The sequence below is a fragment of the Panulirus ornatus genome, chromosome 40 (genome assembly GCF_036320965.1).
Source record: "Panulirus ornatus isolate Po-2019 chromosome 40, ASM3632096v1, whole genome shotgun sequence".
Taxonomy (NCBI): domain Eukaryota; kingdom Metazoa; phylum Arthropoda; class Malacostraca; order Decapoda; family Palinuridae; genus Panulirus; species Panulirus ornatus.
Window position 1 is genome coordinate 2,509,256 of NC_092263.1, and position 16,752 is coordinate 2,526,007.

Below are 16,752 nucleotides of genomic sequence, written 5' to 3' on the forward strand. Positions count from 1 at the left end.
ATTCTTAATACCTTCCACAAAGCATCTCTATCAACTCTATCATATGCCTTCTCCAGATCCATAAATGCTACATACAAATCCATTTGCTTTTCTAAGTACTTCTCACATACATTCTTCAAAGCAAACACCTGATCCACACATCCTCTACCACTTCTGAAACCACACTGCTCTTCCCCAATCTGATGCTCTGTACATGCCTTCACCCTTTCAATCAATACCCTCCCATATAATTTCCCAGGAATACTCAACAAACTTATAACTCTGTAATCTGAGAAATTAAAAGTAAAATTTCAAAAGAATGTGATCTGACAAAAAGGAGGACAAACTGATAGAGCAGGACATGTCAAGACAATTAATGTGGGCCAAATAATAAAGCTAGTCAAACAGGAAGGTGGAAACTTGTTTCACAAGAACAACAAACGGGTAAGTAAATACAGAGGAATGTGAGGGTGGAAGTTGCTCCAAAGTCAAGGTTTAAATGTAATCTACAAACTATTCATTGTAAACATAAAAAAAATTTTGGTTTCCTATACAAATTAGGAATTTGTAGTTCCTTTTAGAAACTTAAACAAACTGCCTGGAACCTTATATTCATTACATTAAAAGGAGTAAAATCATTGAAAAAATCAAGAATTTGCAATACCTGTTCTAAGAACTCTAATCAAAGCTTCAGAAAGATATATAATTACTTACCTAAATCTGAATACTGGACTCTGCAGAATGCTCTGCGACCTCCAAAGCACAAATCATAACGTGGGAGAGATGGGTCATCATTGCCGTGCTCAACTGCATAGTATGCTTCATCTCTATTTTTAAAAGTTACAAATCCATAGTTGTCTCTGTTGAAAAATTCAATACTTCAAGTAAATCAAAAGAAAGCATCTAAAACAATAAATAGTGATAAACTTCCATCACCAAGTAAACACAAATGCTCTACTAAATACTTAAAATTACATCCACTTGATATAAGGAAATAATCACCCACTGATGATTTTTTTTCTAATACTTCATCACTGTTTCCTGTGTCAGCAAGGAAACAGACAAAGAATGGCCCATCCACTCATATACACACAAATACCCATACATGCACATAAATACATATACTAATCAACATGAAAATTCATATTCTATTCTATTCTATTTTCTTTTGCTTCGTCGCCGTCTCCCGCGCCAGTGAGGTAGCGCAAGGAAACAGACGAAAGAATGGCCCAACCCACCCACACACGCATGTATACACACACACGTAAATATACATACCTATACATCTCAATGCACACATATATACACACACACAGACATATACATATATACACATGTACATAATTCATACTGTCTGCCTTCATTCATTCCTATTGCCACCTAGCCACACATGGAATAACATCCCCCTCCCCCCTCATGTGTGCGAGGTAGCGCTAGGAAATGACGACAAAGGCCCCATTCGTTCACACTCAGACCCTAGCTGTCATGTAATAATGCACCAAAAACCACAGCTCCCTTTCCACATCCAGGCCCCACACAATTTTCCATGGTTTACCCCAGACGCTTCACATGCCCTGGTTCAATCCACTGACAGCACGTTGACCCCGGTATACCACATCGTTCCAATTTACTCTATTCCTTGCACGCCTTTCACCCTCCTGCATGTTCAGGCCCCGACCACTCAAAATCTTTTCCTCACTCCACCTCATTTGTCTCCCAATTCCTTGTTCCCCACCCTTGTCCAATTCCTCCTTGGCCAATATTCCTACTTCAATCTTCTCCATTCCTCCATTTCAACCAAACCTTTTCTTCTCAACCACCTTTTTTACCAACTCTCTCTACCCTATCATTACTTACTACCAACACATCCACCACATATTTCCTCAAACATCCATTTCCACACAACCACCTCACATCTGCATACTCACATAGCCATCCTTCAACCTCACAACCTTTCGAATCCATTCCTTCAAACATACCCATTTTGCTTCGAGATATGTTCCGACTTCCACACTTCTTTGCTCCCAGAATTTCACTCCTCCCCACATTTCAGCTCCCAAAGTTCCACCTGCCAACCCCCCGATCAACCTTTATCCTCCACTTCCCTTCAAGTTACCTCCCTGACTTCAACCCACTCCATGTACCTAATAACCTACACTTATTACTTTTCCTCACTTTTTCTCTTCACAACTTACCACTGTCACCACTTGCATATCTCCATCACACCACAGCTTATCCTAACAACATACTCACTTCCATCTTCTTCCACGACTGCTACTTCCTCTTTCCACTCTTTTACCTCAAACCACATCCATAACAATTAACAACCATGGACATCACACACCCGCCGAATACTCATAGACCAATCACTTCCTCACACACTAACATCCTTCATCCTCAAATCTTCTCTCACATTCAACAACTTGCCTCAGTTTTCCTTGCTACCTCTACTTCCAACAGCACAGTATTCACCTCTAATACAAACATTAAACATTACACACCAATGGAACATTACAATACAACTTCCATGGTTCCCAGACATTACAGCCTGATCATCCACTGCAGCATGTCAACCATATTACATTCTTTCACTCTCCTTGCACGCTTCACTTTCATTCACCCGTCACTCAAAATCTCTACTCCATCCATTACTCCAAATCTCTCTTTCACACTTCTACCCACACACATATATTCCTTCACGATCTTATACTCACTCCATGCAAACTTACATCACCCTCTTCTACCTCTCAGCCAGCCTTTTTACCAACATCTCTTACCTTCATACTATCATAAACACTCAACACATGGAACATCACACACGACCACCCTCCTTGAAACAATACTTGTTCTCTTCTACAGACAAACCTTATCCTGAGATAACATTTCACCTCACACTTCTTCAATGCTCAGACCTTTGCCCCCTCCAACACTGTGTCATCATATGGTCATTTGTGCAAGTCAGCAAGATCTAAAAATTATCCAGTTGTTTTGATTAAAGCTTAGTGAATAATCATTTGTGTTCGATGAATCAGCGTGGTAGCTGATGGATAGAAATGCAACACTTGAACTAGTTGTAAAGTGTAGTAAAGAAATAGCAGAGGTAATATGTAATAATAGCAAGGTACATAATACGAATAAGTTAGACAAGTTGAATGGTTCACAGACTGTTTTAATGCGCTAACCAAAACTGGAGGAAGTGAAGTGTTTTAGATATATGGGAGTGGATTTGGCAGCGGATGGAACCATGGAAGTGGAAGTGAATCATGGGGTGGGGGAGGGGGCAAAAATTCTGGGAGTGTTGAAGAATGTGTGGAAGTCGAGAATGTTATCTTGGAAAGCAAAAATGGGTGTTTGAAGGAATAGTGGTTCCAACAATGTTATATGGTTGTGAGGCGTGGGCTATAGATAGAGTTGTGTGGAGGAGGGTGGATGTGCTGGAAATGAGATGCTCAAGGACAATATGTGGTGTGAGGTGGTTTGATCGAGTAAGTAATGAAAGGGTAAGAGAGATGTGTGGTAATAAAGAGAGTGTGTTTGAGAAAGCAGAAGAGGGTGTTTTGAAATGGTTTGGTCACATGGAGAGAATGAGTAAGGAAAGATTGACAAAGAGGATATATGTGTCAGAGGTGGAGGGAACGAGAAGTGGGAGACCAAACTGGAGGTGGAAAGATGGAGTGAAAAAGATTTTGAGTGATCGGGGCCTGATGTGCAGGAGGGTGAAAGGCATGCAAGGAACAGAGTGAATTGGAATGATGTGGTATACCAGGGTCAAAATGCTGTCAATGGATTGAACCAGGGCATGTGAAGCATCTTGGGTAAACCATGTAAAGTTTTGCAGGGCCTGGATGTGGAAAGGGAGCTGTGGTTTCAGTGCATTATACATGAAAGCTAGAGACTGAGTGTGAACGAATGTGGCCTTTGATGTCTTTTCCTAGCGCTACTTCACGCACATGCGGTGGGAGGGGGTTTTCATTACATGTGTGGCAGGGTGGTGACGGGGAGGAATAAGGGCAGACAGTATGACTTATGTACATGTGTATATATGTATATGTCTATGTGTGTATATATATATATATATATATATATATATATATATATATATATATATATATATATATATATATATATATATATATATGTGTGTGTATATGTTGAGATGTATAGGTATATATATGTGCGTGTGTGGACGTGTATGTATATACATATGTATGTGGGTGGGTTGGGCCATTCTTTCGTCTGTTTCCTTTTGCTACCTCACTAACGCAGGAGACAGCGACAACGTATAACTATAATAAAAAAAAATTAACACCCACACACACACATATACATACATATACATATACAGACCTTTCCATGGTTTACCCCAGACACTTCACATGCCCTGGATCAATCCACTGACAGCATGTCAACCCCAGTATATGACTTAGTTCTAATTCACTCTATTCCTTGCACGCCTTTCACTTTCCTGTATGTTCAGACCCGATCACTCAAAATCTTTTTCACTCCATCCTTCCACCTCCAAAATCGTCTCTTGCTTCTCCTTCTTCCCTCCACCTCTGACACATATATTCTCTTCACCGATCTTTCATCACTCATTCTCTCCATGTGTCCAAACCATTACAATACACCCTCTTCTACTCTCTCAGCCACACTCTTTTTATTACCACACATCCCTCTTACCCTTTCATTACTTATTCGATCAAACCACCTCACACCACATGTTGTCCTTGAACATTTCATTTCCAACACATCCACCCTCCTCTGCACAACCATATAACATTGTTGGAACTACTATCCCTACAGACATAACCATTTTTGATCTCTGAGATAACATTCTCACCTTCCACACATTCTTCAATGCTCCCAGAACCTTTGCCCCCTCCCTAACACTGTGCCTCACTTCCACTTCCATGGTTCCATCTGCTGCTAAGTCCACTCCAAGATATCTAAAACACTTCACTTCCTCCAGTTTTTCTCCATTCAAATTATTAATCTTATTCATTATACATAATCGCTGTTTCTTGCATCAGCGAGGTAGTGTCAGGAAACTAATGAAGAATGGCCCATCCACTCATAAACATACATATATACATAAACATCTACATACGCACATATACATACATATACATATCTACATATACATACATATACGTACACATACATTACATACATACACATGTACACATTCATACTTGCTTGCCTTCATCCATTCCCTATCGCTACCCCGCCCCACAAGAAAACAGCATCGCTATCCCCTCTTCAGCAAGGTAGCGCCAGGAATACAGACAAAAAGGCCACATTCATTCACACTCAGTCTCTAGCTGTCATATATTCACAAAAAACCTAGTCCCTTAATCCCCATCTAGACTTTTAAAAAAACACATGAAAGAGTATCTAAAAAAGCATAAAATTCAAATACTTTCCATAAAAGCAACAGATCTGATTTATTGCACTATCACATAGTTCACAGCAAATGAAGTATGAAAACTTTAACAAAGCATCATTTATCATAGCCTGATAACCAAGCTTATGATTACTATTTCACTAAACAACACAGCTTGACATTGCATTATGCGCAAGTGGGCCGACGCATAATCCTATGACCAATTCTGGCTCATTATCCCTCACAGCCAGTGCGATGAAGTTTCTCTGGTTATCAAGCATCAGGCAGTGACGAGAGGGGTGGAGCTACAAGCATGCCAAGGGAAACAACCGCAAGTTGTCTTTTATCATTAGTAGTAAGTTGATAAATGTTGACAGTCTATCCAAGTTTATCCCCTCCCAATACCCAATTGCAGAAGGTTTTCATGCTCTCTAGCCAGCATGGAAAAGTGAAAGGACTTGAGAAAAAAGCAAATGTCTTCAATTATTAGTCTGTACAAGGCACAGAGGCCAGTAGGGGAAATACTGAAGAGTGTCAGTGCTAGTGTCCAATCAATTCAAGCATGGACAAAAAAGTTTTCCCAACAACAGAAGTAAGGCAACACCAGCACACAAGGGAAGACACGGGAAGGCTTGGAAGACTTCACCACACACAATAACCATCCTGAAACTTCAGCTACAAGCTAATCCACATTTGTCAGCACAGGAATTAAAAGAAAAAACCCAAGACAGCTTGGTGAAGCATCAGTAAGGGCCATTCATTGAACATCCAAAACGACCTGCACTTCAGCTGCCATCGAGTCCAAAAGAAGCCCCTCCTCACCCTTATGTATGGGCAGTCTACGATCACGTTTGCCAAGCCATACCTTCAGTAGGATAAGACCCAGTTGAAGCATATGCTATAAAACAACAAAACCACATTTTTGTAACGGAACCTTGTTGGCAGGTTTATCGGTGCCCCAGGAGTGACCTCTCAATCCCAAATACACTTTCAGTAAAGTTAAACAGCCTAATTCTTTCATGGTTTGGGGTTTCTTTTCTCATCATGGAACTGGTGACCTTGCCATACTGCCCAGATATGAAACAACGAATCAGCACAACTACCTCCAGCTACTAATAGGCTATTTACCAGACTGTTTTCAGAAGTGCCATGTGCACGTGTTCATGCAGGATGGCACTCCTTGCCATACAGCTAAATCTGTGAAGCAGTGGCTTACTGACTGTAAATTCGACTTCATCAATGATTGGCCTGAAAACAGCCCAGATATCAATCAGACAAGAGAACTTGTGGAGCATCATTAAGCGCCAACATTCGAGGAAGGATACTAGCGGTGTCCCCGAGCTTGAGGTGGCCATTCATAAAGAGTGGCACAATTTGGACCCAAAACTTTTCAAGAACTTGGCAGAATTGGTGCCTTCATGCCTTCAAGAATGTATAAAGAGGAAAGGGAAGCCAATCACCTAGTTAAAATGCATATAAATAAAACTAGAGAATAGTTTATTTTTATCCATTGGCTCCCCCACGCATAATGCAATCTATTGGTGTGTAAACTTGCACCGCAAATAAGATTATGTCCTCTATGTTACGTAATCTATATTACACTCTGCATTTGATTGTACAATAGAAATTTCTAATAGTAAACATCTGGCCTGAGGTCATGCATGAGGGATACATGATAGTAGAATGGGTGCATCCACGCCCTCTCCCTCCTACCCCAAGCTTTAGTAAATGTTTCCCACACATTTGATAACAACAAAGCCTATGATTTAAAAAAATGGAGTAACAAATCAATAAACACTAAAGGGAAGAAATGTAAAAGTTTTCCACACTCCAATCTTTTTTTTTTTGTCAAACAGGATCACAGTTTCCCACATTAGTGAAGTAGCGCTAAGAAACAGATGAAGAAAGGTGCATCTGCACCCATTTTTCTTTTTCTTTTTTATTATACCTGATCTCCATTTCTTGCTTCAGCAAGGTAGCACCAGGAAACAGATGAAGAATGACCCATCCACCAACATGCACTTATATATACATAAACACACTTACAAGTACTCAAACCTTCCTGCCTTACCTCATCCCCTTCATTATGAAGTTATCTTACATTCGTGTATACTTCCAACTCTTTCCTTTCAGACACTTTCCAAGACTCATGACATCATCTTTTTGAATCTGTCTCGAAGCCTGCCACCAGATGTATGTCATCTGTAAACAAAATTTCCCAACCTTTCCCAAGTTTTTCAATGTTTGTCATAAATATAAAATGAGAGAGAGAGAGAGATAGACATATTAGCTAACACCAACAGAAATATTACACACACTTACCCAAGAGGTGCAAGAGGTGAGAAAAAGGGCAAATGAGAGTTGGGGTGAGAGAGTATCATTAAATTTTAGGGAGAATAAAAAGATGTTCTGGAAGGAGGTAAATAAAGTGCGTAAGACAAGGGAGCAAATGGGAACTTCAGTGAAGGGCGCAAATGGGGAGGTGATAACAAGTAGTGGTGATGTGAGAAGGAGATGGAGTGAGTATTTTGAAGGTTTGTTGAATGTGTTTGATGATAGAGTGGCAGATATAGGGTGTTTTGGTCGAGGTGGTGTGCAAAGTGAGAGGGTTAGGGAAAATGATTTGGTAAACAGAGAAGAGGTAGTAAAAGCTTTGTGGAAGATGAAAGCCGGCAAGGCAGCAGGTTTGGATGGTATTGCAGTGGAATTTATTAAAAAAGGGGGTGACTGTATTGTTGACTGGTTGGTAAGGTTATTTAATGTATGTATGACTCATGGTGAGGTGCCTGAGGATTGGCGGAATGCGTGCATAGTGCCATTGTACAAAGGCAAAGGGGATAAGAGTGAGTGCTCAAATTACAGAGGTATAAGTTTGTTGAGTATTCCTGGTAAATTATATGGGAGGATATTGATTGAGAGGGTGAAGGCATGTACAGAGCATCAGATTGGGGAAGAGCAGTGTGGTTTCAGAAGTGGTAGAGGATGTGTGGATCAGGTGTTTGCTTTGAAGAATGTATGTGTGAAATACTTAGAAAAGCAAATGGATTTGTATGTAGCATTTATGGATCTGGAGAAGGCATATGATAGAGTTGATAGAGATGCTCTGTGGAAGGTATTAAGAATATATGGTGTGGGAGGCAAGTTGTTAGAAGCAGTGAAAAGTTTTTATCGAGGATGTAAGGCATGTGTACGTGTAGGAAGAGAGGAAAGTGATTGGTTCTCAGTGAATGTAGGTTTGCGGCAGGGGTGTGTGATGTCTCCATGGTTGTTTAATTTGTTTATGGATGGGGTTGTTAGGGAGGTGAATGCAAGAGTTTTGGAAAGAGGGGCAAGTATGAAGTCTGTTGGGGATGAGAGAGCTTGGGAAGTGAGTCAGTTGTTGTTCGCTGATGATACAGCACTGGTGGCTGATTCATGTGAGAAACTTCAGAAGCTGGTGACTGAGTTTGGTAAAGTGTGTGAAAGAAGAAAGTTAGGAGTAAATGTGAATAAGAGCAAGGTTATTAAGTACAGTAGGGTTGAGGGTCAAGTCAATTGGGAGGTGAGTTTGAATGGAGAAAAACTGGAGGAAGTGAAGTGTTTTAGATATCTGGGAGTGGATCTGGCAGCGGATGGAACCATGGAAGCAGAAGTGGATCATAGGGTGGGGGAGGGGGCGAAAATTCTGGGAGCCTTGAAGAATGTGTGGAAGTCGAGAACATTATCTCGGAAAGCAAAAATGAGTATGTTTGAAGGAATAGTGGTTCCAACAATGTTGTATGGTTGCGAGACGTGGGCTATGGATAGAGTTGTGCGCAGGAGGATGGATGTGCTGGAAATGAGATGTTTGAGGACAATATGTGGTGTGAGGTGGTTTGATCGAGTAAGCAACGTAAGGGTAAGAGAGATGTGTGGATATAAAAAGAGCTTGGTTGAGAGAGCAGAAGAGGGTGTTTTGAAATGGTTCGGGCACATGGAGAGAATGAGTGAGGAAAGATTGACCAAGAGAATATATGTGTCGGAGGTGGAGGGAACGAGGAGAAGAGGGAGACCAAATTGGAGGTGGAAAGATGGAGTGAAAAAGATTTTGTGTGATTGGGGCCTGAACATGCAGGAGGGTGAAAGGAGGGCAAGGAATAGAGTGAATTGGAGCGATGTGGTATACTGGGGTTGACGTGCTGTCAGTGGATTGAATCAAGGCATGTGAGGCGTCTGGGGTAAACCATGGAAAGCTGTGTAGGTATGTATATTTGCGTGTGTGGACATATGTATATACATGTGTATGGGGGTGGGTTGGGCCATTTCTTTCGTCTGTTTCCTTGCGCTACCTCGCAAACGCGGGAGACAGCGACAAAGCAAAAAAAAAAAAAAAAAAAAAACTTACCCATGCTCTCTAAAGTGCACACTAATGTCAACAATTTCCCCAAACTTTTGGAAACGACGACGAAGATCTCCTTTGGTGGTCCCTTCTGATATACGACCAATATAAATAACTCTTCTCTCTTCTACTTGTCTGGTTCTATCTTCATCTTCCTAAGAGTGAAAAAAGAACTTCATTACTACTTACATTACAGGCTAGATTACCATAAAGTCAAGTGGCTTCTTGATGCAATGCAATAAATTACATAATAAATGGTAAACCTTCTTAAGCCTTACAAATGAAAGTTGTCCAAATTAACATGTAAAGAACAGCTTAGTTTTCCCTATACCTGACTGCCAGTTCAAGCATTAGCGAGGTAGCTGTCATGTGTAATGCAGCAAAACTACAGCTCCCTATCCATAACCAGGCCCCACAGACTTTTCCATGATTTAACCCAGACATTTTACATGCCCAGGTTCAAGTCCACTGATAGCATGTCGAGCCCAGTATACCATATCATTCCAATTCACTTTATCACATGCACACTCTTCACCCTCCTGCATGTCCAGGCCCTGATTGCTCAAAATCTTTAGCTTTCCATTCTTCAACCTCTAATTTGGTCTATCCATTCTCCTTGTTCCCTTCACTTCTGACAAATATATCCTTTGCCAATCTTTCCTCACTCATTCTCTCCATATGTCCAAACTACTTCAGCAAACCCTTTGCTATCTCAATCACACTATTACCCACCTCTCTTCCCCCTTTCATTACTTACTCGATCAAACCAACTCGCTCCAAATATTGTCCTTAAACATTTCATTTCCAATACATGTACCCTAGCCTAAGGCAGGCACCCATTTTATTGATCAACCCCTAAGGGATGAACTGGGTTCACTGTGAACCAACTGCCGCAAACAGGATTCAAATCTACACGCTTGACCCTGGATGGCCCATGGATGTGTACAGTCTGGAATCCTAACTGCTATACCATGGAGGTCCATGTCAAATGCTTCTGCAATATCAAGAAAAAGTAGCCATTCTTTTTTCATGGTTTAAACTTTCACTATGAAACTGTAATGTGCTAAGAAGTGAGGTTGAGAACTTTTCCCTTGCACAGATCTGCATTGGCTTTCATTTATGTGGCTGTTCTTAATCAGACGGTATATTATACACCCTTTAATCAATCTTTTAAATTCTTTTTTTATACAAAGTCAAGCTAACAAGCTAAGAAAAAAAAATAAGGCTTGCAACAAGTGATTCAAAATACTATTCAATAGGACATTTGAAAAGGCACTGTTCTAATGGTGTGAAAGAAAGCAATTGTTATACCTATATCTACGAAAAGTAATTACAAAATTCTGATAAACTACTAACCAATCTCCATAACATGCATTGTCGGTAAGACAACTGAAAACATAACCATAAAGCAAATGGATGACCATGTGCAAAAGAAAAGATGCTTAAATGGGAAACAGAGATGTGTGGGAAAACTTTATATTCCTAGACTGTAAAAAATATTTTGACACTACCACATTGGAGGCTGTTTAAGAAGTGACAGCAACATACAGAGATATCACACAGAAGGTATAGCTTTCTTACTGGTCTCCTAGGTCTGACAGAAAATCGGTGAACTGGAGATCTTGACCGCCTAACTGTTCCCCATATTGGTGATCGGGATCTCGTGACTCTGCTATATCGTGATGAAGACCGAGACCGTGAACGACTGTGTGATCTCCGCCTCCTCTCTCGACTCGAAAATCTACGTGAATAACCCCACCTGAAATAGTAAAAATCTTATGAAATGCAACACAACAAAATCTTGGGGGTGTAATTAAAACACTGAGGAAATGAGCTATTTCAGAGGAGCATGTGGTATGAATGATGAAAGAAATGAGGGGGTGTATGAGAGATTAAGGATGGCAAGGAATGCAAGGGGGCAAATTACGTAGATACAGTGTGGGTGAAATGTTATACTTTGAGGGGGTCTAGGCATGTGAAAGTAATGCAAGATAAGTAGTTTACATGGAGAGTGTATGACAGAATGATTAAAGAGGTTGAAGTGATAGGAAGACCATCTGTGTCACGGGGAAATACAGCAGAAGAGTACTATAGGGAGGGAAAAGGTGAAAGAATGCATGGAATGGTGTATGCAAAAGGGGCATGTACAGACAGGATAAGTGGTGACTATGGCAATAGCCACCCCCTTGACAGGAATTCCCAGAGAGAATGGGAGTCAGAGAGATAGATAGTTTCTTATCCCTGCCACATAATATTGGATAGGTTTGACAATTTCTTACAGAAATTCTCTGAAGTTAAAATATACTTAAATAAAAGTGTAAAAAAAAGATGATCACACTGTCAATTTGAACACTTTGTACTCTGCATAAATGTAAATAATTTCTATCAGATGCAAATGCAGTTATGCAATCTGATGCCAAAAATACAAGTCATAGTTAGTAAACCTACACAAGAAGTTAAAGAAGAAAACAACCTTTGAGCAATCATAAATAATGACTTTAAATATGTTAAGAAATAACTATTTATTCATCATCTATTTTACTTTGTCGCTGTCTCCCACATTAGCAAGGTAGCGCAAGGAAACAGACAAAAGAATGGCTCAACCCATCCACATACACATGTATAGACATACACATCCACACACACAAATATACATACCTGTACATCTCAACATTTTTTCTTTTTTTTTCATACTATTCGCCATTTCCCGCGACAGCGAGGTAGCGTTCAGAGCAGAGGACTGGGCCTTTGAGGGAATATCCTCACCTGGCCCCCTTCTCTGTTCCTTCTTTTGGAAAATTAAAAAAAAAAAAAAAAAAAAAAAAACGAGAGGGGAGGATTTCCAGCCCCCCGCTCCCTTCCTAAAGCTTTTAGTCGCCTTCTACGACATGCAGGGAATACGTGGGAAGTATTCTTTCTCTCCTATCCCCACACAGACATATACACATGTAGATAATTCATAGTCTGCCTTTATTCATTCCCATCGCCACACCGCCACACATGAAATAACAACCCCCTCCCCCACAGGTGTGCGAGGTAGCGCTAGGAAAAGACAACAAAGGCCACATTCGTTCACACTCAGTCTCTAGCTGCCATATAATAATGCACCGAAACCACAGCTTCCTTTCCACATCCAGGCCCCACAGAACTTTCCATGGTTTACCCCAGATGCTTCACATGCCCCAGTTCAATCCATTGGCAGCACATCGACCCCAGTATACCACATCATTCCAATTCACTCTATTCCTTGCACACCTTTCACCCTCCTGCATGTTCAGGCACCGATCACTCAAAATCTTTTTCACTCCATCTTTCCACCTCCAATTGGGTCTCCCACTTCTCCTCGTTCCCTCAACCTCTAACACATATATCCTCTTGGTCAATCTTTCCTCACTCATTCTCTCCATGTGACCAAACCACCCTCTTCTGCTCTCTCAACCACACTCTTTTTATTACCACACACCTCTCTTACCCTAATTACTTACTCGATCAAACCACCTCACACCACATACTGTCCTTAAACATCTCATTTCCAGCACATCCACCCTCCTCCGCACAACTCTATCTATAGCCCACACCTCGCAACCATACAACATTGTTGGAACCACTATTCCTTCAAACATACCCATTTTTGCTTTCCAAGAAAATGTTCTCGACTTCCACACATTCTTCAATGCTCCCAGAACTTTCGCCCCCTCCCCCACCCTATGATTTACTTCCGCTTTCATGGTTCCATCTGCTGCCAAATCCACTCCCAGATATCTAAAACACTTCACTTCCTCCAGTTTTTCTCCATTCAAACTTACCTCCCGATTGACTTGTCCCTCAACCCTAATGTGCCTAATAACCTTGCTCTTATTCACCTTAACCCTCACTTTCTTCTTTCACACAAGTTACCAAACTCAGTCACCAGCTTCTGCAGTTTCTCACCCAAATCAGCCACCAGCGTTGTATCATCAGCAAACAACAACTGACTCACTTCCCAAGCTCTCTCATCCACAACAGACTGCATACTTGACCCTCTTTCCAAAACTCTTGCATTCACCTCCCTAACAACCCCATCCATAAACAAATTAAACAACCATGGAGACATCACGCACCCCTGCCGCAAACCAACATTCACTGAGAACCAATCACTTTCCTCTCTTCCTACACGTACACATGCCTTACATCCTCGATAAAAACTTTTCACTGCTTCTAACAACTTGCCTCCCGTACCATAAATTCTCAATACCTTCCACAAAGCATCTCTATCAACTCTCATCATATGCCTTCTCCATATCCATAAATGCTACATACAAATCCATTTGCTTTTCTAAGTATTTCTCACATACATTCTTCAAAGCAAACACCTGATCCACAAATCCTCTACCACTTCTAAAACCACACTGCTCTTCCCCAATCTGATGCTCTGTACATGCCTTCACCCTCTCAATCAATACCCTCCCATATAATTTCCCAGGAATACTCAACAAACTTTATATTTATTTTTATTTTGCTTTGTCGCTGTCTCCCGCATTAGCAAGGTAGCTCAAGGAAACAGACAAAAGAATGGCTCAACCCACCCACATACACGTGTATATACATACATAAACGTCCACACACACAAATATACATACCTATACATCTCAACGTATACATATATATACACACACACAGACATATACATACATACACATGTACATAATTCATACTGTCTGCCTTTATTCATTCCCATCGCCACCTAGCCGCACACGAAATAACAACCCCCTCCCCCCTCATGTGTGTGAGGTAGCGTTAGGAAAAGACAACAAAGGCCCCATTCGTTTACACTCAGTCTCTAGCTGTCATGTAATAATGCACCGAAACCACAGCTCCCTTTCCACATCCAGGCCCCACAGAACTTTCCATGGTTTACCCCAGATGCTTCACATGCCCTGGTTCAAACTTATACCTCTGTAATTTGAGCACTCACTTCTATCTCCTTTGCCTTTGTACAATGGCACTATGCAAGCATTCTGCCAATCCTCAGGCACCTCACCATGAGTCATACTTACATTAAATAACCTTACTAACCAGTCAACAATACAGTCACATCCTTTTTCAATCAATTCCACTGCAATACCATCCAAACCCGCTGCCTTACTGGCTTTCATCTTCCGCAAAGCTTTTACTACCTCTTCTCTGTTTACCAAATCATTCTCCCTAACCCTCACACTTTGCACATCACCTTGACCAAAACACCCTATATCTGCCAATATATCATCAAACAAGGTATTAAGAATATATGGTGTGGGAGGCAAGTTGTTAGAAGCAGTGAAAAGTTTTTATCGAGGATGTAAGGCATGTGTACGTGTAGGAAGAGAGGAAAGTGATTGGTTCTCAGTGAATGTAGGTTTGCGGCAGGGGTGTGTGATGTCTCCATGGTTGTTTAATTTGTTTATGGATGGGGTTGTTAGGGAGGTAAATGCAAGAGTTTTGGAAAGAGGGGCAAGTATGAAGTCTGTTGGGGATGAGAGAGCTTGGGAAGTGAGTCAGTTGTTGTTCGCTGATGATACAGCGCTGGTGGCGGATTCATGTGAGAAACTGCAGAAGCTGGTGACTGAGTTTGGTAAAGTGTGTGGAAGAAGAAAGTTAAGAGTAAATGTGAATAAGAGCAAGGTTATTAGGTACAGTAGGGTTGAGGGTCAAGTCAATTGGGAGGTGAGTTTGAATGGAGAAAAACTGGAGGAAGTGAAGTGTTTTAGATATCTGGGAGTGGATCTGTCAGCGGATGGAACCATGGAAGCGGAAGTGGATCATAGGGTGGGGGAGGGGGCGAAAATTTTGGGAGCCTTGAAAAATGTGTGGAAGTCGAGAACATTATCCCGGAAAGCAAAAATGGGTATGTTTGAAGGAATAGTGGTTCCAACAATGTTGTATGGTTGCGAGGCATGGGCTATGGATAGAGTTGTGAGCAGGAGGATGGATGTGCTGGAAATGAGATGCTTGAGGACAATGTGTGGTGTGAGGTGGTTTGATCGAGTAAGTAACGTAAGGGTAAGAGAGATGTGTGGAAATAAAAAGAGCGTGGTTGAGAGAGCAGAAGAGGGTGTTTTGAAATGGTTTGGGCACATGGAGAGAATGAGTGAGGAAAGATTGACCAAGAGGATATATGTGTCGGAGGTGGAGGGAACGAGGAGAAGAGGGAGACCAAATTGGAGGTGGAAAGATGGAGTGAAAAGGATTTTGTGTGATCAGGGCCTGAACATGCAGGAGGGTGAAAGGAGGGCAAGAACATTCAACAAATTTTCAAATACTCACTCCATCTCATTCTCACATCACCACTACTTGTTATCACCTCCCCATTCGCCCCCTTCACTGAAGTTCCCATTTGTTCCCTTGTCTTACGCACTTTATTTACCTCCTTCCAAAACATCTTTTATTCTCCCTAAAATTTAAAATTTAATGATACTCTCTCACCTCAACTCTCATTTGCCTTCTTTTTTCAGCTCTTGCACCTTTCTCTTGACCTCCAGCCTCTTTCTTTTATACCTCTCCCACTCATTTGCATTATTTCCCTGCAAAAAATGTCCAAATGCCTCTCTCTTCTCTTTCACTAATAATCTTACTTCTTCATCCCACCACTCACTACCCTTTCTAATCTGCCCACCTCCCACACTTCTCATGCCACAAGCATCTTTTGTGCAAGCCATCACTGCTTCCCTAAATACATCCCATTCCTCCCCCACTCCCCTTACGTCCCTTGTTCTCACCTTTTTCCATTCTGTACTCAGTCTCTCCTGGTACTTCCTCATACAGGTCTCCTTCCCAAGCTCACTTACTCTCACCACTCTCTTCACCCCAACATTCCCTCTTCTTTTCTGAAAACCTCTACAAATCTTCATTTTTGCCTCCACAAGATAATGATCAGACATCCCTCCAGTTGCACCTCTCAGCACATTAACATCCAAAAATATCTCTCGCAACGCACGCCTATCAATTAACACGTGATCCAATAACGCTCTCTGGTCATCTCTCCTACTTACATAAGTATCCTTATGTATATCTCTCT

At 41.3% G+C, this 16,752-nt stretch overlaps 1 protein-coding gene across 3 annotated transcripts in view; it reads right to left on the reverse strand.

The window, feature by feature from the left end:
* srl (PGC-1 family member spargel) overlaps positions 1-16,752 on the reverse strand; it is a 115,975-nt gene that overhangs the window by 17,362 nt on the left and 81,861 nt on the right. For all 3 annotated transcript variants that reach the window (XR_011715494.1, XR_011715493.1, XM_071685340.1), the window contains 3 exons: positions 11,301-11,478; positions 9,726-9,874; positions 694-839 (listed from right to left, as the gene is read on the reverse strand). Coding sequence is in view for 1 of the 3 variants with exons in the window: in XM_071685340.1 (XP_071541441.1) it covers positions 694-839; positions 9,726-9,874; positions 11,301-11,478 (473 nt within the window). In the remaining 2 variants the exon portion in view is untranslated. The remainder of the gene's footprint in view (positions 1-693; positions 840-9,725; positions 9,875-11,300; positions 11,479-16,752) is intronic.